Source organism: Aspergillus wentii (assembly GCF_001890725.1).
Source record: "Aspergillus wentii DTO 134E9 unplaced genomic scaffold ASPWEscaffold_4, whole genome shotgun sequence".
Lineage (NCBI taxonomy): Eukaryota > Fungi > Ascomycota > Eurotiomycetes > Eurotiales > Aspergillaceae > Aspergillus > Aspergillus wentii.
Window position 1 is genome coordinate 1,785,983 of NW_024467835.1, and position 22,747 is coordinate 1,808,729.

At 48.3% G+C, this 22,747-nt stretch overlaps 10 protein-coding genes and 1 non-coding gene across 11 annotated transcripts; 8 read left to right on the forward strand and 3 right to left on the reverse strand.

Moving 5' to 3' along the window:
• Positions 1-675: 675 nt before the first annotated feature.
• On the reverse strand, positions 676-2,718 carry lcb2 (putative serine palmitoyltransferase 2; the record flags this gene model as incomplete). Its single annotated transcript, XM_040833072.1, has 1 exon — positions 676-2,718. The coding sequence occupies one exon, from the start codon at positions 2,716-2,718 to the stop codon at positions 676-678; it is 2,043 nt and encodes a 680-aa protein (XP_040688980.1).
• Positions 2,719-4,162: 1,444 nt separating this feature from the next.
• ASPWEDRAFT_51410 (uncharacterized protein) lies at positions 4,163-8,672 on the forward strand (the record flags this gene model as incomplete). Its single annotated transcript, XM_040837584.1, has 4 exons — positions 4,163-4,393; positions 4,503-6,171; positions 6,844-6,932; positions 7,023-8,672. 4 exons carry the CDS (start codon positions 4,163-4,165, stop codon positions 8,670-8,672), a joined length of 3,639 nt encoding a protein of 1,212 aa, XP_040688981.1.
• Positions 8,673-9,165: 493 nt separating this feature from the next.
• On the forward strand, positions 9,166-10,101 carry ASPWEDRAFT_172122 (mitochondrial import receptor subunit TOM22; the record flags this gene model as incomplete). The annotated part of the gene is made up of 3 exons (XM_040830891.1): positions 9,166-9,286; positions 9,506-9,795; positions 10,051-10,101. The coding sequence occupies 3 exons, from the start codon at positions 9,166-9,168 to the stop codon at positions 10,099-10,101; spliced, it is 462 nt and encodes a 153-aa protein (XP_040688982.1).
• A 603-nt stretch (positions 10,102-10,704) lies between these two features.
• On the reverse strand, positions 10,705-13,170 carry ASPWEDRAFT_40514 (uncharacterized protein). The gene is made up of 5 exons (XM_040835332.1): positions 12,762-13,170; positions 12,246-12,704; positions 11,398-12,190; positions 11,085-11,337; positions 10,705-11,027 (listed from the first exon to the last, which is right to left on the reverse strand). The coding sequence occupies exons 1-5, from the start codon at positions 13,048-13,050 to the stop codon at positions 11,013-11,015; spliced, it is 1,809 nt and encodes a 602-aa protein (XP_040688983.1). The 5' UTR covers positions 13,051-13,170; the 3' UTR covers positions 10,705-11,012.
• A 266-nt stretch (positions 13,171-13,436) lies between these two features.
• Positions 13,437-15,491, forward strand: ASPWEDRAFT_40516 (uncharacterized protein). The gene has a single exon (XM_040835333.1). It carries the CDS (start codon positions 13,726-13,728, stop codon positions 15,139-15,141), a length of 1,416 nt encoding a protein of 471 aa, XP_040688984.1. The 5' UTR covers positions 13,437-13,725; the 3' UTR covers positions 15,142-15,491.
• Positions 15,492-16,458: 967 nt separating this feature from the next.
• Positions 16,459-18,022, forward strand: ASPWEDRAFT_111701 (putative MFS sugar transporter; the record flags this gene model as incomplete). The annotated part of the gene is made up of 3 exons (XM_040828264.1): positions 16,459-16,771; positions 16,828-17,586; positions 17,637-18,022. The coding sequence occupies 3 exons, from the start codon at positions 16,459-16,461 to the stop codon at positions 18,020-18,022; spliced, it is 1,458 nt and encodes a 485-aa protein (XP_040688985.1).
• Positions 18,019-18,469, reverse strand: ASPWEDRAFT_40518 (uncharacterized protein). The gene is made up of 2 exons (XM_040835334.1): positions 18,139-18,469; positions 18,019-18,057 (listed from the first exon to the last, which is right to left on the reverse strand). Exon 1 carries the CDS (start codon positions 18,429-18,431, stop codon positions 18,153-18,155), a length of 279 nt encoding a protein of 92 aa, XP_040688986.1. The 5' UTR covers positions 18,432-18,469; the 3' UTR covers positions 18,019-18,057; positions 18,139-18,152.
• Positions 18,470-18,691: 222 nt separating this feature from the next.
• On the forward strand, positions 18,692-21,053 carry ASPWEDRAFT_183394 (allantoate permease family MFS transporter). Its single transcript, XM_040831976.1, has 5 exons — positions 18,692-19,320; positions 19,374-19,469; positions 19,517-19,617; positions 19,664-19,935; positions 19,982-21,053. The coding sequence occupies exons 1-5, from the start codon at positions 18,972-18,974 to the stop codon at positions 20,622-20,624; spliced, it is 1,461 nt and encodes a 486-aa protein (XP_040688987.1). The 5' UTR covers positions 18,692-18,971; the 3' UTR covers positions 20,625-21,053.
• Positions 20,968-21,528, forward strand: ASPWEDRAFT_740153 (uncharacterized protein; the record flags this gene model as incomplete). The annotated part of the gene is made up of 1 exon (XM_040839426.1): positions 20,968-21,528. The coding sequence occupies exon 1, from the start codon at positions 21,205-21,207 to the stop codon at positions 21,526-21,528; it is 324 nt and encodes a 107-aa protein (XP_040688988.1). The 5' UTR covers positions 20,968-21,204.
• ASPWEDRAFT_183395 (uncharacterized protein) lies at positions 21,114-22,383 on the forward strand. Its single transcript, XM_040831977.1, has one exon. The coding sequence runs from the start codon at positions 21,612-21,614 to the stop codon at positions 21,960-21,962; it is 351 nt and encodes a 116-aa protein (XP_040688989.1). The 5' UTR covers positions 21,114-21,611; the 3' UTR covers positions 21,963-22,383.
• ASPWEDRAFT_t119 lies at positions 22,065-22,154 on the forward strand. Its single transcript has one exon. It is a non-coding gene; the product is annotated as a tRNA-Pro (tRNA).
• Positions 22,384-22,747: the final 364 nt, after the last annotated feature.

Here is a 22,747-nt window from a genome sequence, read left to right on the forward strand (position 1 = left end):
TCTGGGATCCATCCCACCTCGTCCATCTCATTAACAATGGTAATCACAATCCCCAAACAAGGATATTGATAACAATAAACAGTCTGCCCTCGTCGTGACCCCCCAGCACTTGGTAGGGAAGACAGGGGCCAGCAAAACATAGCTGGTTAAGGAGAACTGGGAAGGGAAAAAGTAGAATCGAAAGAGAGCAAGAAGGTCTGAGTCAGGTAGTCCTAGGGAAAACAATGGGAACAACCACGTGCGCTCGGGGGAAAAGAAGAAAAAACAGACGAATTCACACAAAAACATATTCGTTCATTGCTCAGGATTTCATGATTTTCTTTTCGTTTTGTCCAAAGCAGGGTCCTTTCAGGGTGTATGTAATGCACAGGGCACTGAAGAGGGAGTAAAGAAAAAAGAAAAATAGAAAAGGGGGGTTAGAGGAGAAAGAAAAAGAGAAATAAAGGACAATCAGAAATGATTGTCTAATGATACACAGCAAGATCAATCAACCTGTGACGCGGCATGACCAGCATCGACCGTGTTTGTTGAAATGAATTTGACCAACTCCTTCAGACCCTTGCGCGAGAGAACCTGGTGCAACATTTGATGGACATGAATCGACATAACAAAGTAAGCCAGATGACGCCGAAAGCAGCCGGTTGGCATAATAACTCGTTAAGCAATGGGAGTAGGCTAGAACAGCGGTGATTTCACGTCCTGCACACCTCGTCTGATGACGTCTTCAATCTGCCATCGTGGGGGGATGATGTTTGGGTTGCGCTTGCGGCGCCATTCCTTTTCCATCTCAGGGGGAGGTGTCATGTCTCCATTGTCAGGCAAAGCACCACCTGCAATACCGGTGGAAAACTTGAGCTGAAGAACATTCCCGATTTCATCAGAAGCGGTCAGAATACGGTCAAGGTCATCTTTGGTATGAGCGGCAGAGACACAGAAACGAGCGCGAGACGAAACCAAGGGCGTTGCAGGATAACCGACGACGACGACAGAGATCTTCCGTTTAAGCATTTCATGGGAGAAGGCCGGCATCTTGGCCGGGTTGAAGAGAAGAACAGGTATGATTGGCGAATCGTCGTGACCATACACTATAAAGCCAAGACGCTTCAATCCGAGACGAAGGTATCGAGAATTGAACGCCAGACGCTGTAGTCGTTCTTCACCTTGGCCAGGAATAAGTTCACCATTAATCAAGCGAAGCGCAGACGAGATTTGTGCCAGAACAGCCGGGGCGGGGGACTCTCCGTAGAGAACACCGGAATCGGTTGCGCGAAGCTTGTAGATCATCTCCTTGTCAGCGGCAATATATCCACCGTTGGCACCAAATGACTTGGTGAGTGTGCCCATGAGAATGTCAACCTCGCTGGTGTCGATACTGAAGTAATCACAAACACCTCTTCCCTTTGGTCCGATGGCGCCAATCGAGTGAGCTTCATCGACGAAGAGGTTGAATTTGTAGCGTCGCTTCAGAGCAATAAGACCTGGGAGGTTGCACATCGATCCTTCCATTGAGTAGAGACCCTCGACCACGACCAGGATCTTCTTCCAGGGCCGGTGGGTGCGTGGTTGTCCTTGGCAGATGGCCTCACGGAGTCTGGCCTCCAAGTCTCTCATGTCATTGTGTTTGAACATACCAATGGATGCCCCCGAGAGACGCGCACCAAAGCGGATCGACGCGTGGTTCAATTCATCAGAAATAATCAGACAGCCCTTGCTGACCAGTGCAGGAAAGATGTTTGCATTTGTACCAAATCCCATTGAGAAGACCATAGAAGCTTCTTTACCAACAAATTTGGCAACCAAGTCCTCAACCTCCGCATGGAGGTCCTGTGTTCCAACCTCCGCACGGGTACTGGGGGTGCTAATACCATACTTCCTCATGATCTCCTCAGCATAATCCGCACATGGCCCTTCAGACTGGGCGAATCCAAGGTAGTTGTAGGAACTCAAGTTGAGGGTATCGGTAGTGGTGCCGGTCAGGTAGAAGTGCTTGTTGTGGTCATCAGTCGCGCGGTCGATCAAGGTGATGTAGCGACCAGGGACACCAGTAACGGGACGTTCAAAGCAGTCGTTGATGCGCAGCTTGAGCCGACGCACGTAGAAATTGTCAAAGTCGCTGTTGAGGGCGCCGTATCCATTGCGGGGCTTCAGGTGACGGTAGTTTTCCTCGCGGAAACGCTTTCCAAAAAAGTCGCGGACGTGGCCAAACGCAATTAGGATTAGATAACTGATGTATGTAGTAAGAAGGTAATAATAAGGCGGTTCATCCATCACAGGTTCCGGAAAGACACCACCAGGATGACGACTGGAATATCGATGGCTATGATGGCCGATAGGACCAAACTGCGCATGCTGCTTGGCCAGACGACGGGCCTCCTCAGCGGAGGGAGGCTGAAAGAGCGTGGTTGGCGGTTCGTCCATGTTTGGGTTATCTGCGGTAGCAGTCGAGAGAGAGATAGTCGGTAAGGACAGTGATGCCGAACTGATCGGCGGAGCGGCGGGACTAGAATGGAGATTCCCACTGACTGAATGGAGGACAGCCTGGGCAGTCTGAGGGGGCTCGGCCTTGGACTTGGGGGAGGTCGAAAAGAGCTGACTGAAACGGTTGGTTATGGTAATGGGCGCCTTAATGGCAATACCGCCCTTTCCAGAGGCAGATGAAAAGGACGGCGAGTTAGGGGTGTCTTGGGCGGAAGGAGAGTTGGCAGATCGACGAGGCATCGCAGGAAGCAGCCAGGACGAAACGGGTAAGGGTGAGGATGCAACACCACGTTGATGATTCTATCGCACTCTGGGATCCGAGGGTTGTGTTGGCAAGAACGATACGATTCCCCTTTTTTTTCTGTATCCTGGATTGTTTCCTTTTTCCTTCTCCTATCGTTCGCACAAATTTCCCTCTCACTCTGCTTCACTATCTCTTCGAACACACGAGGAAATGACGACAGTCGGGATCGACTTTAGATCTGGAATACCACAGGCAATCAGCTGGGTTTGTCAAAGATAAACCAGATAGAAAATATGGAATCCAGGCGGGGCGAGAAGAACGAGGAGGGAGAGAAGAGAAAGAAGAAAATCGCAGGGTGACAGTGACAGCACGTACCGAACGGTCGAGGCAGAATCCGAAGAATCCGAGCCAGTCCTGCAATTTGCTTGCTTTGCGTTTTGCTGGTATTTTTCGCACGTGGGGACCAAAGGAGAGGAGGGCACGGAGCCCTGCTGGTAATCGCACCGATCGACCCCCTTCACTAAGAGAATTGGAGTGTTGGAGATGGATTGCAATGATTCTAATGAAGATAGAAGAAAAGGAAGAGGAAGAGACGCGTCGAGGATGGATCGATCGAGTGCTAATGATAATAGAATCATATGGACTCAGCTTGTTGGGAGGAGGTTTTGGATCGGAATACAGTCCCGTACGATGTATTGTACCAGAACAGGTTTAGCCTCCTACTAGTGACTGACAATATGTGTATTAATACGGTATTCCAGGCAGGAAATTTTTAACCCCTGGACCCTTTTTTTTTTTTTTACTAAACAAGAAAAAACATGGAAAAGAAAGGGGCTTAAAAGACGCAAGGCGAACAGAAGACAGAATCACCGGAAGAACAGCCAGTAAAAATCAATTCTCATCGAGGGCAGGATGGTCCTTGTTTCTCATCAATAAAATAGAGTAGTGACCCTCTTACATTTGAGGTGCTACACTGCGACAAGCTGCTACATATTTGATGCATGTGTCAGGTGAATCTTCCTGCCTCAGGCTGTGATCCATGAGACATGACTCCATGACGATATGGAATATGAATCCCAACAACTGTTGGATCAGCCAGAAAGCATATCGAATGATTGAATCTTATCGGCTTTTCTTATCGAAACTAAACCACTGCTAAGCATCGCTAACTCGCCTTAACAAGCTAACCCATCAATTGGCATTCCGCGGACTGAGCGGGATTCTTCCCTTACCCGCTCGCTCACGATCCGTTCTTTTCCGCCCTGAACCAGTCATTATATATAGTCTTCCATCATGATCTTTCCGAGGTTGTGCTTTCCTCGACAATATTCAATTAACCACTGGGGAGTGTTGGTTTCAGTCTCAATTCCCCGGATTCAAGGAATTGATCCCCATCCCATCTCTTGCACCCCGTACGCACTCTAATCAGTTCAATTGACTATGCCCCTCACCGCTGAGTCTGTCCCCACCACTGGAGTGGAGGCATTATGGCGACCCTCTTCTCCCCAGGATACTCAGATATATGATTTTATGAAGCGATCAAGTCAAAAGTATGGAGTCCCTCTTGACAACTACAACGATCTGTGGCAGTGGAGTATCTCGGAAACTGCCAAATTTTGGGAGGAGGTTTGGCACTATACCGCCGTGAAGGCTCACAAACCATATGAACGAGTGAGTAGTTTTCCTATCTTAATATAGACCTATCTTTTGATGTCGTTGTAAACTCTGTATTCCGTTAAAAGGCATACAAGAACCAGCAAATATATTCTGACCTTTGTAGGTGTTGGAAGCGGATAACCTCCTCTTTCCTAAACCGCGTTTCTTCGAGGGGAGCAGATTGAACTTTGCTGAGAACCTCCTCTACCCAGCCAATGCGTCCAATGAAGATGCTGTTGCGGTGATCTCGGCTACCGAGTCGGATCGAGAATATATCTCGTGGAAGGAATTACGGGAACGAGTTCGACAGTGTGCCAATTCTTTGAAAGAAGCGGGACTGCAATCTGGGGATCGCGTGGCGGGTTTCCTAGGAAATAATGCCAATACGGTCGTGGCCATGCTCGCAACCGCATCACTAGGTGCCTACTGGACTGGTGTATCCCCTGACACTGGCGTGCATGCAGTATTGGAACGTCTCAAGCAGATCGAACCCAAGATTCTATTCGCCGATAACGCCTCCTTATACAACGGAAAGGTTCACGGGTCTCATGCCAAGGTCCGCCAAATTGTGCCTGAGCTTTCACATTTGGAGTTGCTGGTCATTTTCGAGGCTGTCAAATCTCACGAATTCAACCTTGATGGGGTCCAGCCGCTCCAAGGAAAAGCATGCACATACGACTCCTTCTTGTCCATGGCCAGTGTCCCGTCGGCTCCTCTAGAATTTGCGAGCTTAGAGCCTGACCACCCAGTCTATGTCTTGTACTCTTCTGGCACTACCGGAGCTCCCAAACCTATCGTACATGGTTCCCTGGGGACACTGTTGCAGCACAAAAAGGAGCATGTTCTTCATTGCGATATTCGACCAGGAGATCGCCTGTTCTATTTCACCACCACTACTTGGATGATGTGGCATTGGCTTGTCTCTGGTCTGGCTAGCGGTGCCACCATTGTCCTTTACGATGGTTCACCTTTTAGGCCATTTGATTCAGAAGGTGGAAACGGAGAGATGGCTATGCCGCGTCTCATTGATGAATTGCAGATTACACACTTTGGAACATCTGCGAAATACCTCTCGATGCTGGAGCAGGCATCGTTGAATCCTCGAAAGCACCCCCATCGTCCGGTATCTTTGCAGAAACTGAAGGCCATTTTCAGTACCGGTTCTCCATTGGCCCCCTCGACGTTTGAATACGTGTATTCCTCTATTCATCCTGATATTATGCTAGGCTCTATCACTGGCGGTACCGATATCCTATCTTTGTTCTGTGCCAGTTGTCCAATTCTACCCGTTTACAAAGGCGAAATTCAGTGCCGCTGTCTAGGAATGGCTGTTTCTGTATTTGATTACGCTGGAAACGACATTAGCGCCTCTGACGAGCCCGGTGATCTTGTGTGCACAAGGCCATTTACCGCTCAACCGGTCATGTTTTGGCCACCTGGTCCTGTTGGAGCACAAAAATATCGCAAGAGTTACTTTGACGTATTTGGGCCATCGGTTTGGCATCATGGAGACTTTGTGCGCTTGAACCCACAGACTGGTGGTGTGACGATGCTAGGCAGAAGCGATGGTGTGCTGAAGCCAGCCGGGGTTAGATTCGGAAGCGCAGAGATCTACAATGTTCTTCTGAAACATTTTGCCGAGGAAATCGAGGATTCCCTTTGCATTGGCCGAAGAAGAGAAGGGATTGATACGGACGAGACCGTGGTGCTTTTTGTGAAGCTCTCCTCTGCTGCTCCTACACTGTCTTCAGATCTTGCGGCGCGCATCCAGTCCACGATCCGCAAGGAGCTCAGTCCGCGTCACGTTCCAGGCGTAGTAGATGCCTGTCCAGAGATCCCGGTCACTTCCAATGGCAAGAAGGTTGAGAATGCCGTGAAGCAGATTCTATGCGGATTGAACATCAAGATTGGAGCGAGCGTTGCCAATGCCTCTTGTCTGGACTGGTATCGCGCATGGGCTTCAGAGCATCCTTAGAATAGATATCCCACCACTTTTAGACTTGCATTTCCCCAAAAATACCAGTTCCAGCCCTGATATCCCGGGTATTAGACTATCCTGCAAATCCCCAGTTATGACTGATGCATATTATGAATAATGTCGAGGAATTGATTCTAGACCGTGCATTAATAAACAGTGCTTTTGCCATTGATGTCGCCACGCTTTGATAACAAGACCACTAAAAATACATGTTTAAATAGGCTAACTGCCAGAGCATACATTGTTAGAATAGATAAATAGAAAAAGCTCTTTGAAAAATCCCCTTGCTGCGATTTTTGTGACGCCATTTCGCCCAGGAACCGATTAGATAAGCCACCTATCCTCGGACCAAGTCTCCGGCCCGAAATCCCTCGCCGCTGCTGCGAAGTCCTCAAGCCGCAGCTTTTCACGCAAAGGAATAGTGGGCTCCGACAGTCTGGTTCATTCCCATTTCATTGAATACAGACCAGCAAAATGCGTCGCTCAGTTTTGCGAGCCGTCGAGTCCGCGAAGCCAGTGGCTCGCGTGCCTCGTTCGGCGTCCAGAGGTTTCGCTACGGTCAATAATGAGGCCAAGGTAAATTGAATCTTAAATGTCGTTCCAGGTGATGGCATTCGAATTTCTAATTGACGCCTTACTGACGCCTGAATTTCTCAATCTCAATAGGATCCCGCAGAACTCGAACAGATCACCACCTTGCCGAATGGAATCCGTGTCGCCACAGAATCCTTGCCAGGTCCCTTCTCCGGCGTTGGAGTCTACGTCGACGCTGGGTCTCGCTACGAGGATGCGAGCTTGCGAGGTGTGAGCCATATTATGGATCGATTGGCGTTCAAGTCGACCAAGGCACGCTCAAGTGATGAAATGCTTGAGATCCTCGAAGGTCTAGGAGGAAACATTCAGTGTGCATCTTCTCGCGAGTCGTTGATGTACCAGTCTGCCAGTTTCAATTCGGCTGTGCCGACGACTCTCGGTTTGCTGGCGGAGACTATTCGTGATCCGCTCATCACCGATGAGGAAGTGCTTCAGCAGCTGGCCACTGCCGAATATGAGATTGGCGAAATCTGGGCTAAGCCTGAGCTCATCCTGCCGGAATTGGTGCACATGGCGGCTTACAAGGAGAACACATTAGGAAACCCGCTCCTGTGCCCGGCTGAGAGGCTGAATGAGATAAACAAGGATGTTGTGCAGAGATACCGCGAGACTTTCTTCAACCCGGACCGGATAGTCGTTGCTTTTGCCGGAGTGCCTCACGACCAGGCTGTCAAACTTACGGAGCAGCTCTTCGGTGACATGAAGTCTAGCAAGTCAGGCGATGGACCTGCTCTTTCTGGTGCTGGAATCGAAACCACACTGTCAGACTCCGCGTCGGCCAAACGTGAAGGCCAGGTGCCGACTGTTCCTCAGTTCACACCGTCCTCGACCACATCCACCTCGGCCTCGTCTCCGAGCTCCCAGTCAGGCATTCTCTCCAAACTCCCCTTCTTGAAGAACCTCTCTCCTTCCACATCACAACAAAGCTCCGTGTCGCCGCTGGACCCGTCTTTGATCCATCCGTCTTTGGAACTGACACGCCCTTCTCATTACACTGGTGGATTCCTTTCGCTTCCTCCAATTCCTCCACCAGCCAGCCCAATGCTGCCTCGGTTGAGTCACATCCACCTTGCCTTTGAGGCCCTCCCTATTTCGAACAACGATATCTACGCTCTCGCGACCCTTCAGACACTGTTGGGAGGAGGTGGTTCCTTCTCTGCCGGTGGTCCCGGCAAGGGAATGTATTCCCGTTTGTACACAAACGTGCTGAACCAGCATGGATGGGTTGAGAGTTGCATTGCTTTTAACCACAGCTACACTGACAGTGGAATTTTCGGGATCTCAGCTTCGTGCAGTCCTACCCGGACCACAGAGATGCTTGAGGTCATGTGCCGGGAGTTGCAGTCGTTGACCCTCGACACTGGCTACATGGCTTTGCAGCCCCAGGAAGTTAACCGTGCCAAGAACCAACTTCGGTCGTCGCTGCTCATGAATTTGGAGTCGCGTATGGTTGAATTGGAGGATCTCGGTCGTCAAGTCCAGGTGCATGGCCGCAAGGTTGGAGTTAAGGAGATGTGCGAGCACATTGAAGCCTTGACTGTTGAGGATCTGCGCCGAGTCGCCCGACAGGTCTTTGGTGGCCAGGTTAACAACAAGGGACAGGGCACCGGTATGCCTACTGTTGTGTTGCAAGAAGGCGAGCTGGAAGGATACAGACGTCGCCCATTCCCGTGGGAGGAAATCCAGGAGCGGATAGCCAGATGGAAGCTGGGCAGAAGGTAAATGCTGCCAGTGGTTCCAATTAGACGAGGCTCTTGGATAACTACTCGATTTTCTTCCTGTCTTGGTGTACTATATAGAGGATGGATGGCCTAAGTGTTATGTGCTTCGGGTTCGCATGATAAAATTGGCTTGCTCGATGTATTTATGGAGATAGCCAATATCACACACTGTGCAATGTATAATAATTGAATACAATCTCTGATTATCTTATGTATTTATTTATTTTCTGCCAGCTTTGTAGTAGAATATACGTTGTTACTGTTTGTTGAGCATCGGAAAAGCGATGTCATCGGGGCGGCGAAGCTCCTTGCCGCTTTGGGTTCGTTTGGCTCGGGAAAAAAGTTGGAACGGACAAGTTCGAATCCGCCGTCCTCCAGCGCTCTCCGTCACCCAAAAAGACCATCACAAACACTCCATACCCCATCATCCAGACCAAGTCGCCTTCACCCTCTCTTTTTTCTTAGTTTATTTATTATAATTCAATACCGTCATAATGGTCAGACTCACTGAAGTTGAGGACGAGCACTTCGCCCAAGAGAAGCCTCAAGCCACCAAGAGCAACGTTCTCCTTACCTCTGATGATGAAGAGGAGGAGGATGACTACACTGACACCGGTTAGTAAATTGATTTCATGGTCTCTTTCATATGTCATCCTTTTTCGACCTTTCTCCCGCTCGTACAGCGAGGCCATCGAAGCCGATGTTTCCCTTCACCGGCATCTTCCTGCGGCGTCATCAGCTTCGACCGTATTGAAGCGATCGCGTGAAGATCTGTCAACACTCTCACATATCATCATTGCTGTAGTCGGAACTAACATAATGCCCTGTTTCTAGAATCCGAAATCTCTGACGACTCCGACATTGAGCTCGAGAGCGAGTCTTTCGCCGATCGTCTTTCGGCCTTGCAAGACATTATCCCTCCCTCCGCCCGTCGCACCTTCAACACCACCGTCTCTACAGTTACTTCCCTCACAAAGTCCAGCATCACCTTCAGCGGTAAGGCATTGTGGATCATCAGCACCAGTGCCTTCCTGCTCGGTGTCCCATGGGCTCTTGCCTACGCCGAAGAGGAGCAATACATCCAGCTCGAGCGCGAGCAGGGCATGATCAGAGGAGCCAACGAGGTATGTTCTTCAAAACTGTTGCCATAATTTCCCCTAGCCTTGCACATAATGCCATTTTTCCACTCTATGGTCGGATTATGTTATCGCGTTTCGGTGATAGGCTGCGGTGAAAATCTTTTTTTCTATCAACAATTTTTGCCAAGCATGGATAAAAGACACATTTTTGCCATGGATATCCGATACTCCATTACATTGACCTTGCATTCCACACCCAATGCCCTCCCAAACTGATACTAATTCGATTCTTCCGCTCAGATGATCGCCCCTGGTGCCGAGGAGAACAAGGAGGCCCAGCCCTCTCTGTAAATGACTATACCCGCAGAAGACGGAGATTGAAGCAGGCGGAAAAGGCTGGCCATGACCTACCAACTGTCGTGGTTTACAATCTGGATCCAGAGACTACTGTTCTACGAGCAGAAGATGCTATGTCATCTTCATTCGTTATGGATCTGCGCAAAGACTTATGAACGGGAGAAAAACGAAAACGAAGAAAAAACAAAAAAAAATAAAAATTTGCATGATCTCGGAGTGCTTGTCGGGTTTACGGATGGGATGTACAAAACGAATAAAACCCCCAATTAATTCGAAACTGGGGAGCTTTCGACCGGCTCTTTTCCTATTACCGACTTTCGATTTGTATAAATGAACAGCACATTTTTGGTACTGGTTTGGATTTTCGGGTTGGCGCAACGAAGAGTGGACATTGAGCGGCTGGGTTTCTTTTCCCCTGTTTCTTTCAAAGTCTTTGGTCTTATGTCTATCTGCCTTTTCTCCTCTCCCCTTTTTCCTATCCTCCAGCTCGGGCAGCTTATGTACTTGTATAACCGATATTCCTTTATTTTCATTTCGTTCATGTTTATTTCTATCAACTTTACCGATTTACGTTTCTAGATAATGGAATGTGGATGACTCTAGTTGCGTATCACCAGCTATCATTTCTCGTTGTAGAAGCTCATGCAAGGATTTGACTGGAGCCATTTCTGACTGCTACTGCTTCCAGCTCTTTAGATACATCGCAGTCTCAAATTGCGGCAAAGGGGGTATGAAAAGCACAGAATGCAAGGGTATCAAGACGTAACGCAAGCCGAATGGGTCGTAAAAGATGCAGAATTAGAATAAAAACAACAGAACGATAGATCTTGACCAACCACGAGGATATTTTCAGGCAAGTAAACTTGACATGGGATGAAAAAAAAGGGTATATGCAAATCATGAGTCTACCAACGACGTGTCTGCAAATAGAGGTTAGCATGTGTAGCTCTTGAGAGAACGAGAAAACCAAGACATACCGTCTGTTCGCGCGCTGCTTTCAAATTGATATGGAAGTCGCGCCAAAGCCTCTGGACCTCGCCGGTCTCGACCATTGTGCCTACAACTTCAAAAGCATACTTGGCTTTGCGCTTCTGGCTCCAGTGACTGCGTTCAAGAATTCTCTCGTCTTCTAGATACTTCATGCGATCGAGATAGTCAACGACCCATTCGTTGAGGTGGACGCGCCAGTGAGTCAGAGTATGGGCCATCGTGGCCTTGTTTTTGCAGTGCCTGTTTTATATGTTAGTTTTGGGAGGGCTTCCAAAGGGGCATTGTATTCGTTCAACAAACCTTCCCAAGTAGAACCTGATGTCTTCGTCAGGCAAGGGGTTGCCATCTCTATCTCGCTCCACTGAAGATTCAGATTCCTCATCGACGCTGTCTTCCTCCGCCAGCGGCTCGAGAGTCTCGAGAGAATAGGCTTTCCCGTATAACTTGATATCGGAAGAGGCGGGGTGGCCCGATCTATTGCAAGCATCGCAAGGGTGCTCGTGGGATGTGGGGAATGCGGTGACTTCGATGTGTGGTCTTGCCAGGAGTGCTCTGTGAAATTTGCTGTTCCATGCTGAAGAGACTAGCTGAGAGCCTGTTCGTCCCTTGACTTCATCTTCCAGTTTGATAAATGCCATTTTATATTGAGGACTAGAACGAGAGAATGCTGGGTTGAGTTGGTTGTGCACCATCCACTCGACTGCGTCCTGGAAGTAATCTTTGGTCTGCTTGTATGCATGTCGAGTGAATTCGAATGGCATATCTTCGAGACCGGTTGGCACTCCCAGTTCCCCGACGCCATCATCCGATACGAAGTCCTCGTCGTAACGATCTAGATCTTCGTTGCTCGCGATTGCAGATTCGACGTCGCTGTTTTCCGTTTGATTATGAAATTGGGGTTGTCTGACGTTGGTTTCGCTTTCGCCCTCGCTTTCCTCGGACTCAGACTCAGACTGGGACTCCTCGGACTCGGATTTAGTATCATCTGCAGCCTTCTCGCCAGCTCGTCGGCGACGTAGAGCTTCAAGATGCTGTTGCCTTTGGGCCCTAGCTGAATTGGCAAATCGACCGCGAGTCCGCGTTTCCTTCACGACTAAAGCAGGTCTGTCAGTATTATGACCATACTCAACTTGATAGCTAAAGCTTACCTGAATCCTGAAGGTCTTCAAGATCCTCTTCTAGGTCCAGCTTATCCTGGTTCGAGCCTCGGCGCGGTGTTTGAGGTACCTCGGAGCCAACGTTGCGCCTCCGGTTTTTGGCGGAAGACGAGGCCACCGGATCTTCCTCCGACTCTTCAGAATCATCAAGGACAATTGTTGGCTGAGGGGCCTGTCCTCTTCTTCGTAGTTTTCGGCGAGGCCGCGCCACTATGTCCTCCGCATCATCATCATCATCATCATCATCATCATCGTCCTCTTCTGAAGTGCGGGGTTTGGGCGAATTTCGAGAAGTAGGTTCTTCTATGTCTTCTGAAGGTGCAGATCTCTTCCGTTTCAGCGATCGCTTTCCCATGTTTTTCTTTGTGCTGGAGAGGATTTCCAGGTCGCTATCACGATCGTTATCGACGGCGACGGCCTCGTTAGAACTCGATCGCTGTGTCGACTGCCCTTTTCAGAAAGAATGTTAGCGATATAATATCAACTACAAGGCAAATAGAACACTACCTTTCTTGCGACCAGACTTTCTCTTGGGGGATTTGCCGGGTTTTGGAAGCGATTCCTCGTCGGACTTTGCGTCTGCTGCAGGCGGAGCGGGCGATTCTTGCTTTAGTCCTTTGTGATTACCTACTTGCGATCGCTCATGGCGCACTGTAGGCATATATGGATGCGCATATCGTACAAAGGCCCGGCGATCCGATTTATCACCTGGGCTGTGTTGGAGATCTTGAAATGGAGGCGCAGCTGGAGTAAAGGAAAGTCGCGTCTGCTTCGGTTTCCCGTAAGTGCGGGGCATTGATGGCGGCGTGGTAAAGAAAGTTGTTGAAATTCGTAGGAGGGAGATATAAATACGGGTCGCGCTAAGCTTTTATATTCAGCTATCGCGATTTGAATTCTCAGATGAAGATCAAAAGTGAGAGATTGGTTACGTTGGATTGAAGGAAAAGCTCGTCTACCGCATCGCGTCGGCCCTTCACGAGAACACGTGATTAGTTTACTATATCACCAGATTTGCAAATGAGGCCAACGTGAGGTTTGTTTCATACCATTCAGGCGATGTGATTGTTTAGTATCTCGGAGAATCCTCAAGTGGCTGGGATGAGATGTCAGCAGTCAGTGAAGTGTTATCTACTAGGCATCGTGTTCCAAGTTGTCATTTTATTCGAAACAGCCTCACAGAATGTCAGAATTCAGAATTTCATTTCAAGGGTCCGTACTTCTAATCACTGCTTATTATTGACAGGATCCAGAGAAAACCTGGAATAATATTTGGGGGCCACAATGGACGCAGTTGCCATAGGATGACTTTTGACTGAATCGTCCTTTCCAAACGAATGCAAAAGCATATATGGCAAGATGTCGTCTTCCTCGATCTTTTCTGGCTCTCAATTCAAATATTCTACCAAAAAATAGACTTGGTCTGTTGTTCTATCATATACTCACCGTATCGGAATATCCGCATTCTGTTCCAATGCATTGTCAACAGCCTCTTCTTGCTTACCTTTATACGATATTGAGCGTCGCCAACAAGAACAAGAATGGATTCTCACCAAACACACAGGAACATTCGAATGTTTTGGAAAGTGTGCTCGGCTATACCAACTCTCTGCCAGATGCTTTAAAGCACATTGTGGCCTCCGACATTCAGAACCTTAAAGGCCCTGAATGTACCCTATCCTTCAACTGCCCACTTGAATGGCCTGTCGGTCCTGAGAATACCCTGACAGAAAATATAATACACGGAAGTCATGCAAATGATAGACCAGAGACAACATGGAATGTGACTCTGACATTGTCAATTTTCGACGAGAAAGAGACGGGTTACTGGCAGTGCAAGGACAGGCTGGAAGAGCTCTTAATCAGAGGCCAAAAAGCTCTGGACCAGTCCCCAGACTTGAAGAAGCAACACCATTTCAAGCAGGGTGGCTTTCATAAAAGTCGTCCCACGCCTATTACACATCGTCAATCCGATCAGGCGGAAATGGAGTCATTGTCGCAAACATACCGCGGGTTGTTCGATTCTCTGCTATCCTCTTTCCAGCGCCGAGTGGTTCAAAAAGCAGCAAACATTGTCAGAGAAGGAAGGCTCAGACTACGGAGGCAGTTGAAACTCCCCCTTGATCAAAACATCTCTGTCAATTCCCTAAGAGAACAGAGCCGGAATCTTCTCAAAAGATGCCCTTATATCCATCTGACTAAATGTGTGGAGACTGTTTGCAATGAGAAAAAGATAGAAAGGATTTGCGGTCCCAAAGGCAAGAGTCGACCTGGGAAGAAAGACGATAACTTCTGCAGGGTATGCTATCCAAGAAAGAATGATTTTCTCGCTAGAGAATACTGCGAAAAGATCAGAGCCTTGGAGCTTGAAGTCTTTTATGCGTCCTGTGCATTGTTGGTCATTACCGTCTCAGTGGCTATTATCCTATATCTTCTGCGTGGACTTTGCAAACGAGTGAAGAAACGATGTCAGCCTTTTCGCAACTTACGCGGAGACCAAATTCCCAGAAGCCCTATGGCGAGGACTAAAGTTGGATCCTCTGTGTTCAGTATGGATTCTATTCCCGCTAGCGTCCCTGGGATTCTTTTCAAGAGCGGAATGGATAACTTGCGACGTGAGCGCAATACTGCAGTGAGCGATGAAGATAATTCGGAGGCGACACCATCCATGCTTCGCAGAAAGCTCAACCAGCTTGGGCTCTTTATGAAAGATTCTCGCAGAAAGGTTCAAGATGTGTTTGATCTAGAATCGCTATCCAAGCGAGATGAGGAGAGTTCGACGAATGTTCCAGTACTTCCTCGAGCCTCAAACGCAAACATCAGAAGACAAGCCGATAGGAAGAAAAGGACTGATAAAGAGAGCTATAAGGATGACTCTCAAGAGTGCTAGAAGCCGGGTTGGGGCTGTTTCCGTGGCGGCGTATGCTCAAAATCAAATTATTATGGTATTGAATTAGAGATTGCCGGAGAATGGCGCTGTATTCGGTTATGGAATAGTGATAAAGATTGGATCACCAACAGTGTTTCCCGTTACTATCAATGTTGGTTCCTTCTAGCCTTCACAACTGGCCGCGTAAGCACGATGTGGAATAGAATCCCCGTAGATAATCTCGACAGGTCATCAGGGGGGCTTAAATGATGGTGGCGTAGAGCGTGAGCCCAAGTCATGTTTTCAGAAGTAATTCTAGGAAGTCTGGTGTCAGTGCATCATTCTGAGGGCCTTTGGAGAGACAAATTGGCCGTGGAAGGAGTCAATGAAGACCAATTTTAAGAGGAGACGAGCAGACTGGGGCAGACCACAAGACCGGCGCGTGACTCGCTTACTCTGATTTATATTGGACAGAAGGGGCTGGACCGTTGGGACTCGCCAACTTCACCTCCTGCTTTCTCTCCTAACCATCTCCCCAGATAATGTCAATCCTCCACATGTGAGTCTGACTAGCTTCATTACCTCTTAGTATTGTCTAGGGCGAGTGAAACTAACGTTTTCCTTTGTTGGACTGATTCAGTTGGTGGATTGATCTGCCCCCTCGCCCTGTTTGTGGTCATCGCCGATTCGTGGAAAAGATGCATCTGATGCCTGTCGACGGCAGAGAACTTCCTCGAACCCCAGCACGAGCTTCCCCGGAGGTACAACACCATGGTGAATAGAGCAGCTAAGCGACCTAGTGCTTGATTGAATTTTCTCCCTCAGATTACCCCAGACAGCTTCCCCACCACTCAGACACCCTGATCTGGGGAGTCGGTCACTATCATCTGGGGTGGCCAGTGTTTCCGGGGGCAAAAATATCCCGGTATTTGCTTATTGGGCTCTAAAATTTGCTTCTACTCTTTATTAGAGGCTAGTGCAGTTATCCAGGATGGCGAGTCTCGTGTTAATATAATTGCTGTCAATGGCCCCATGTTCTCCGTTGACATTTCCTTGGTAGCTTTCTATATTTATAGGGCTACGGGTCCCTCGTCTCCTTGGTAGTGTCGTACCGTTAGTCAGAGGACTACTTTTCAAAACAAACCAGGGTTGAGCATCTGGTCTAGCAATAGTATCCTTCAATCATATACATATATCAACTGGATCAGCCTTCCGATGGTGATCAATTTTCTCCGCTCAAAAAGAGCGTTTAACTGGTACGTATAACTATTCTCTAATTACAGGTCAATAACTCAACGGAATATTCACAGGTATGTATCTTGCGTAGCAGCAGCATGCATGGTACTCTACGGCTACGATGCATCCGTTTATAATTCCGTCCAAGGGTCTGCGAACTGGGTGGCCTACTTCAATGACCCCGGCCCAAATATGATCGGAGCAGTCAACACAGCCTACACCGTTGGAGCAATTTTTGGAGGATTCTTCCTAGGAGGCCCAATTGCAGACTTTCTCGGCCGCAAATTCGGTATGGGAACGGGTTGTGTCATGGTGGTTGTGGCGACGTTCATGCAGACATTCGCACCACGGCATAATATTGGATGTTTCATTGCTGGCAGATGTATCATTGGTATTGGGCAGGGTGTTGCTTTGAGTAAGATACTTTACTTTTCTATCCTTGGAAACTGAGCTCACCAGCATTTGCTGCAGCGTCCGGGCCAATCTATATTGGTGAGCTAGCGCCAGCCGAGATTCGTGGAAAGATCATGACTTTCTGGCAAATGTTCTATTCTGTTGGGTCCTTTATCTGTTTCTGGGTCAATTATGGCTGTACAGAACACAAGGAGAATTTGGGGGAATGGGACTGGAAGATGGTTGTCATGTTCCAACTTCTTGTTCCAGTTCTGATCCTTGCACTTCTGCCAACCATTCCTGACTCTCCACGATGGTATATCAAACGGGGTAATAATATCGATAAGGCCCGTGCTGCTTTATTTAAAGTGCGAGACACGGAAGAAGAAGTCGAACAGGAGTTGCTGATGATCCGTGAAGCTCTCGAGTACGAAAAGGAGGCCATCTCAAGTACTTACTCTGCTCTGTGGAAGGATAAATCCCTCCGCAAGCGAATGATTCTGGCGTTTATTGTCAACGCTGGTCAACAGATAACCGGTCAGGGCACCCTTAACACATACTCTACGAAAATCTACCAGAAGGTGTTCACCAGCGCTGGACAGATTGCTCTCATCAACGCCCTTAATGCTACCTTCGGTATTTTATTCACGCTGAATGCCGTGTGGATCATTGATCGATTTGGACGAAAGTTCCTATTGATTATTGGTGGCATTGGCATGGGAATATGTATGATCATCGTCGCCGCTGTCGAAACAGAGACACCCTCACCTGGCGGCGCAAAAACACAATCTGTCGGCATATCTATCGTGTTTTTGCTATTCTTGTTTATTTTCTTCTGTAAGTTGCGTCGCAACAGAGAAATCACGTCGAATACTAACCCTTGATAGACAAACCATCTTGGGGCGCCACCGTTTGGATCTGGACATCCGAAATCTTCTCCATGAACGTCCGCGCGCAAGCGGTTGGAATGGCTTCGCAGACCCAAAACGTCGCCAATACCATCTTCCAGCAATTCTTCCCCATATTCCTCGATAACTGCGGGTTTTATGCCTTCTACATGTTTGCGGGTATCAACTTCCTCCTTGCTATCTTTACGATTTTCTTCATTCCAGAGACCAAGAAGGTTTCGCTGGAAGAAATCGACGCTCTATTTGGTGGCAGTAACCATGTTACCGGTGGTGGAGAGCTGGTTAGCAATGAGAAGCAGGCGCATATCAGTGCAACGGAGAAGTCAGATGAAGTTATGATTGAGAATGCGGATCTTAAGCGGTGATATCTACTATCGTATTGTGTAGTATTTTAGTTATTCTATAATGCAAGTTAGTATGAATTATGTTTGAATATGTCTCGATATGACAGATGTCAAATCTTATCCCAAAGTTTCCATACCACAGAAGTACCATTTAGACTTTCTTTGACACGCGGAAGCGGTTCCGTGAGTTGACATTTCTATCAACAATCAAGAACCAGTCGTCTGTAGACAAAAAGGGAAATACTGTCTCAGATTGAATACCAGAAATACCAGCGATCCCAACCCACACAAACACAACCCAAGCACAGCATATACAAACCACTTTCACCCGGAGAATATCGAAGATTTCCAGAAAACCATACCTTGCGTCATGACAGTCCGCCAAAGCATGGACAGGCCGTCGATCAAATGCGAATTGTGGAGTCGCCATGGAATCTCCTCCGCACTTTGTGGGGAAGTCCGGGGTTGGGTTGCGGGGAAGAAAGAATCCATGCACATTCACCAACTCCAAGAGGTCAAGGCAAAAGGTGACCTGTAGATGGTAGCTAAGTGGGGTTTATTTGAATTTCGTTTTTTGTCATATTGTGTCGTAATGTGTTTATTTTATGTAGACGTCAGTGATAGCTATGATGCAAGTTCATTCCGCTTTCGACAGGAAACTTCTCTGTCTCTCGGTTCGCTCTGAGGTATGAACTTAATCCACGTTGGCAAAAGGCATTATCCTTGTAGCACCTATTGTGCTTGGCGGCTTGGGCGCGGAATTTCGCAGCTTGCTCGGGTAGGAAATTCGGAATGTTGGTCTCATGTGTTGGTGCTGTGCGGGGTGAGTTGTGATAGGAATGAGTATACGATACAAGATAAAATAGGTATAAATAGATGATTATTCTTTGATGTTTAGTTGTGTTACATTGCTGGTATACTACCTGAAGAACGCACTTTACATTGATACAGAACTCTACGTTACGCGACCATGGAGATCGACAAGAACGAATGCGATCCAGAAATGATCGAAGACCTCAAATCCACCACTTCAGCAGTCAACACAGACCACGCAGCAGAAAGACGACTGCTGAGGAAATGTGACCTCCATGTCGTCCCCATCCTCATGATCCTCTTCATGTTTGCCTTTCTCGATCGAATCAACATTGGAAATGCACGGTTGATGGGTTTGGAGGCGGATCTTGGCATGGAGGGTCATCAGTATAATATTGCCCTTTTTATCTTTTTCATTCCTTATATTCTTTTTGAGGTTCCTAGCAATCTTATTCTGAAGAAGGTGAAGCCGTCTTGGTGGTTGAGTGGGATTATGTTTGCATGGGGTAAGTATGGTGTCTTGTTCATGACTCTAGTCAGGATATTGATACTTTAATAGGGGTCGTCACGACTTGTCAGGGTGTCACGTCCAACTTTGCTGGGCTTGTTGTGTGTCGTGCGATTCTAGGTGTGTTTGAATCGGGATTTATGCCGGGTATGTTGAATGAAGATATCGATGTTGAATATGCTGACCTGGTTGAGGATGTGTATATCTGATCAACATGTACTACCAACGCCACGAATTGCAATGGCGACTCAATGTCTTCTTCAGTGCTAGTATCTTGGCTGGTGCAGTGAGCGGAGTGCGTCTTGAGCCATCTAATTCTGTTCATGATCTAACCAAGACAGCTCCTCGCATATGCTATTGCTAATATGGATGGAATCGCCGGGTACAGTGGGTGGCGCTGGATTTTCATCATCGAAGGCCTTGCAACAGTGGTCATGGCTGTCATTTCCAAGTTCCTGATTGTCGACTGGCCTGAGACTGCTACTTTCCTCAACCACGAAGAACGGTCCCTTTTGCTTCGTCGGTTGTCTGAAGACCAGGGCGAGGCACGCATGAACCGTCTGGACAAGAAGTCGATGAAGCGGACTTTTACCGATGTGAAAATATACCTTGGGTAAGTGGACACTGGGAATATTGCCTCGACAATACTGACCTGATAGTCCTATCATGTATTTTGGGATCGTCAACACCGGGTATGCCACCTCCTTTTTCACGCCCACCATCCTCAAGCAGCTGGGATGGACGGCTGTCCGCGCACAGGTGATGAGCATCCCCGTCTACATGGTCGCAATGGTGTCCACACTCTCGACAGCCTTGATCAGCGACAAACTCCGTCACCGGTTCGCCTTTACGATGGCCGGGTGCCTTATCGCGACGGTCGGATATGCGATTCTCCTCTGCCAGAGCACCGTCCCTGTGGGCGTTCGCTACTTTGCCGTTTACGCGATCACGGCAGGTGGGTATATGGCTCAGCCTATCCTGATGGGCTGGTTAAGCAACAACATGGCCGGGCATTATAAGCAATCGATCGCGTCTGCCATGCAGATCGGATTTGGCAACTGTGGCGGGCTTGTGGCTAGTAACATCTTTTACGACTCGGAAGCCCCGGGGTATCCGACAGGGTTTGGAGTGAGCCTGGGAATGGTCTGGATCTGTGGGTTCGCGTGCGTGGTGTTTCTGAGCGTTCTCGTGCGGGAGAATCGGCTGCGAGACCAGGGGAAGAGAGACGATCGGCACGGGTTGCCGAGAGAAGAGCTGGAGAACATGGGCGACGATCACCCTAGTTTTCGATTTACGTATTAACGATTAGCCATCTTCAAATAGTAAATAGTAATAAGGAGATCACATACGAATGATAGCGTAAGGGCTTGTTGTCGTTGCCAAGGGTGCACATCCGTACAGCAGATCATTTAGGGGTGTGTTTGGCATGACGTCGTTGTGGCCTCGTCGAGGTCGAGTTGCATCAGTTCCGACCGAACGAGTGCCTCCCAAGTGTCGCCAGTGAGCAGCCAGTCTGCAGCTCATCATTCCATCATCATTATCCTCTGCATCCCCTGCCAAGCAGCCTGTGTTCGCGATATTATCCTGATATTATGCCTTTGTGATTCTCGGCACAGCCAAGACTGCTACCGGATCTGGCAACCATCTGTCTGCCTCTCGAAGGCGCGCCTCCCCGCACAACTTTCTGAAGGATTTCCGCGGCGATCGAGTGTCCACGTCTTCGCCTTGTTGCTGGTTGGTTCGAATAGTCTGGTTCTGACTGGGTGGACGGACTGCTGATCCTTAGACTTATATAGTCCCTCCCTTACCCACTTCGCCTCCCCTCGTTCTAGACACCAACTTCATCCTCAGAATCACCTCTACACTCTCTCCCTCGTCCACCATGTCTAAATTTCGTTCGCAACGCAAGCGATCGCCTTCCATCTCTGATGATGATGCTTGGAAGGTCGACCATCCATTTGGCCCGCCTCGTACTTCGTCCTTCGCGGGCGGTGGTATCCGACGACTTCGCGATACCTTATCGAAACTCTCCCCATCCTCCCTTGCAGAAAAAGAACTTCTCAAGGAACAGAATCGATACAAAATTCCGTTGACAGAGAGAAACGTCGACACCTTCGTTACTGAGCAGGAGTGCACGGATGCCTGTTATCCTGATCAGCATTCCAGGGAGTTGACCGTCTCTGCATGGCTTGAACGACTCTCTTAAAAAAAAGCAAACATCGTGAATCCGTCGATCTTGGCTTTCTGATTCGACCGTTACTACAAGATCATCTCATCCACTCCTAATTGATGCGCTCGCAATGCCCAACGAGCGAGTTCAACGCTTTCCAAAGTTTTTTGAACCTCCACCAGGCACCACGTCTGTCATCACTTGGTGATAATTGCCGACAAAACACCGACACCAGAGAACACCTTCTCCATGTTCATATTATTGCGACATATTGTCCAGATGACTTATGCAAGTTCCTTGACCATCACGCGAACGGCCAACGTCATTTAAAGGCGCAGTGTCAAACATGCACGCAGCCAAGGACTCTCCACTGCACTACACTACTTTTGTACGACAGCCCTGCAGGGACTTCCCCTCCATACGACAGGGGCCGATCGGTGGAATGGCTGCGAGCCTGCTGGGGAGCCTAGTGGCAGTGCGCCACCCGCGAGGCCGCGACAGCCGCGAAACAACCGAATAATCCCTGTCGCCCTTTGATGGGACGTCACCTGATTGCGCTTTCAACAATCACCGCCCGGGTGGTCTAGTGGTATGATTCTCGCTTAGGGTAACAACCCAAGCATATCTGCGAGAGGTCCCGCGTTCGATCCGCGGCTCGGGCCTGATTTTTTTTTTCTTTTTGTTTTCTGTTGTTGAATGATTATTTTCGCTGTTGCTATATGCGACTTTTTGGTAGATACCCGGTTAGAAAAGAGGAGTTTGGTGCTGTTGGGTCCTGACAGCATCTAATTATGCTGTATTTGCTAGGTTTAGCACATAAATTATTTTTATAAGAAATTTTGGTGCGACTTGATAAAGAGTATTAGTTAAGAATATATAAATCGTGCTTGGTATATTCGAATTCTTAGTTTTTGGTCTCTAATATTTGACACTGAAGCTTGAAATTTCTTCAACGCCGCTGAACCTCACATGTATCTCAGACAGAAAGGAAATGTACCAACCCTAATTCCCCCAGTTACTTCAGCCCGTCTAACAAAACCCAGGATAGAAACATCCGTTATCGCCCTGCTCATATTAGCAGCAGCAGCATTCTCCCTACTATGCCACTTTGTATCCAACAACTTCGCACTGTCTGTCCGGCTCTGGCTCTATCAGATCTTCTGCGGCGGATGGATGATTGACCGAATTGTCGCAAACTGCAGTGACAGCGACTGTCTTGACGGTGGAAATCGGATACACCAACTACGGTGCATGT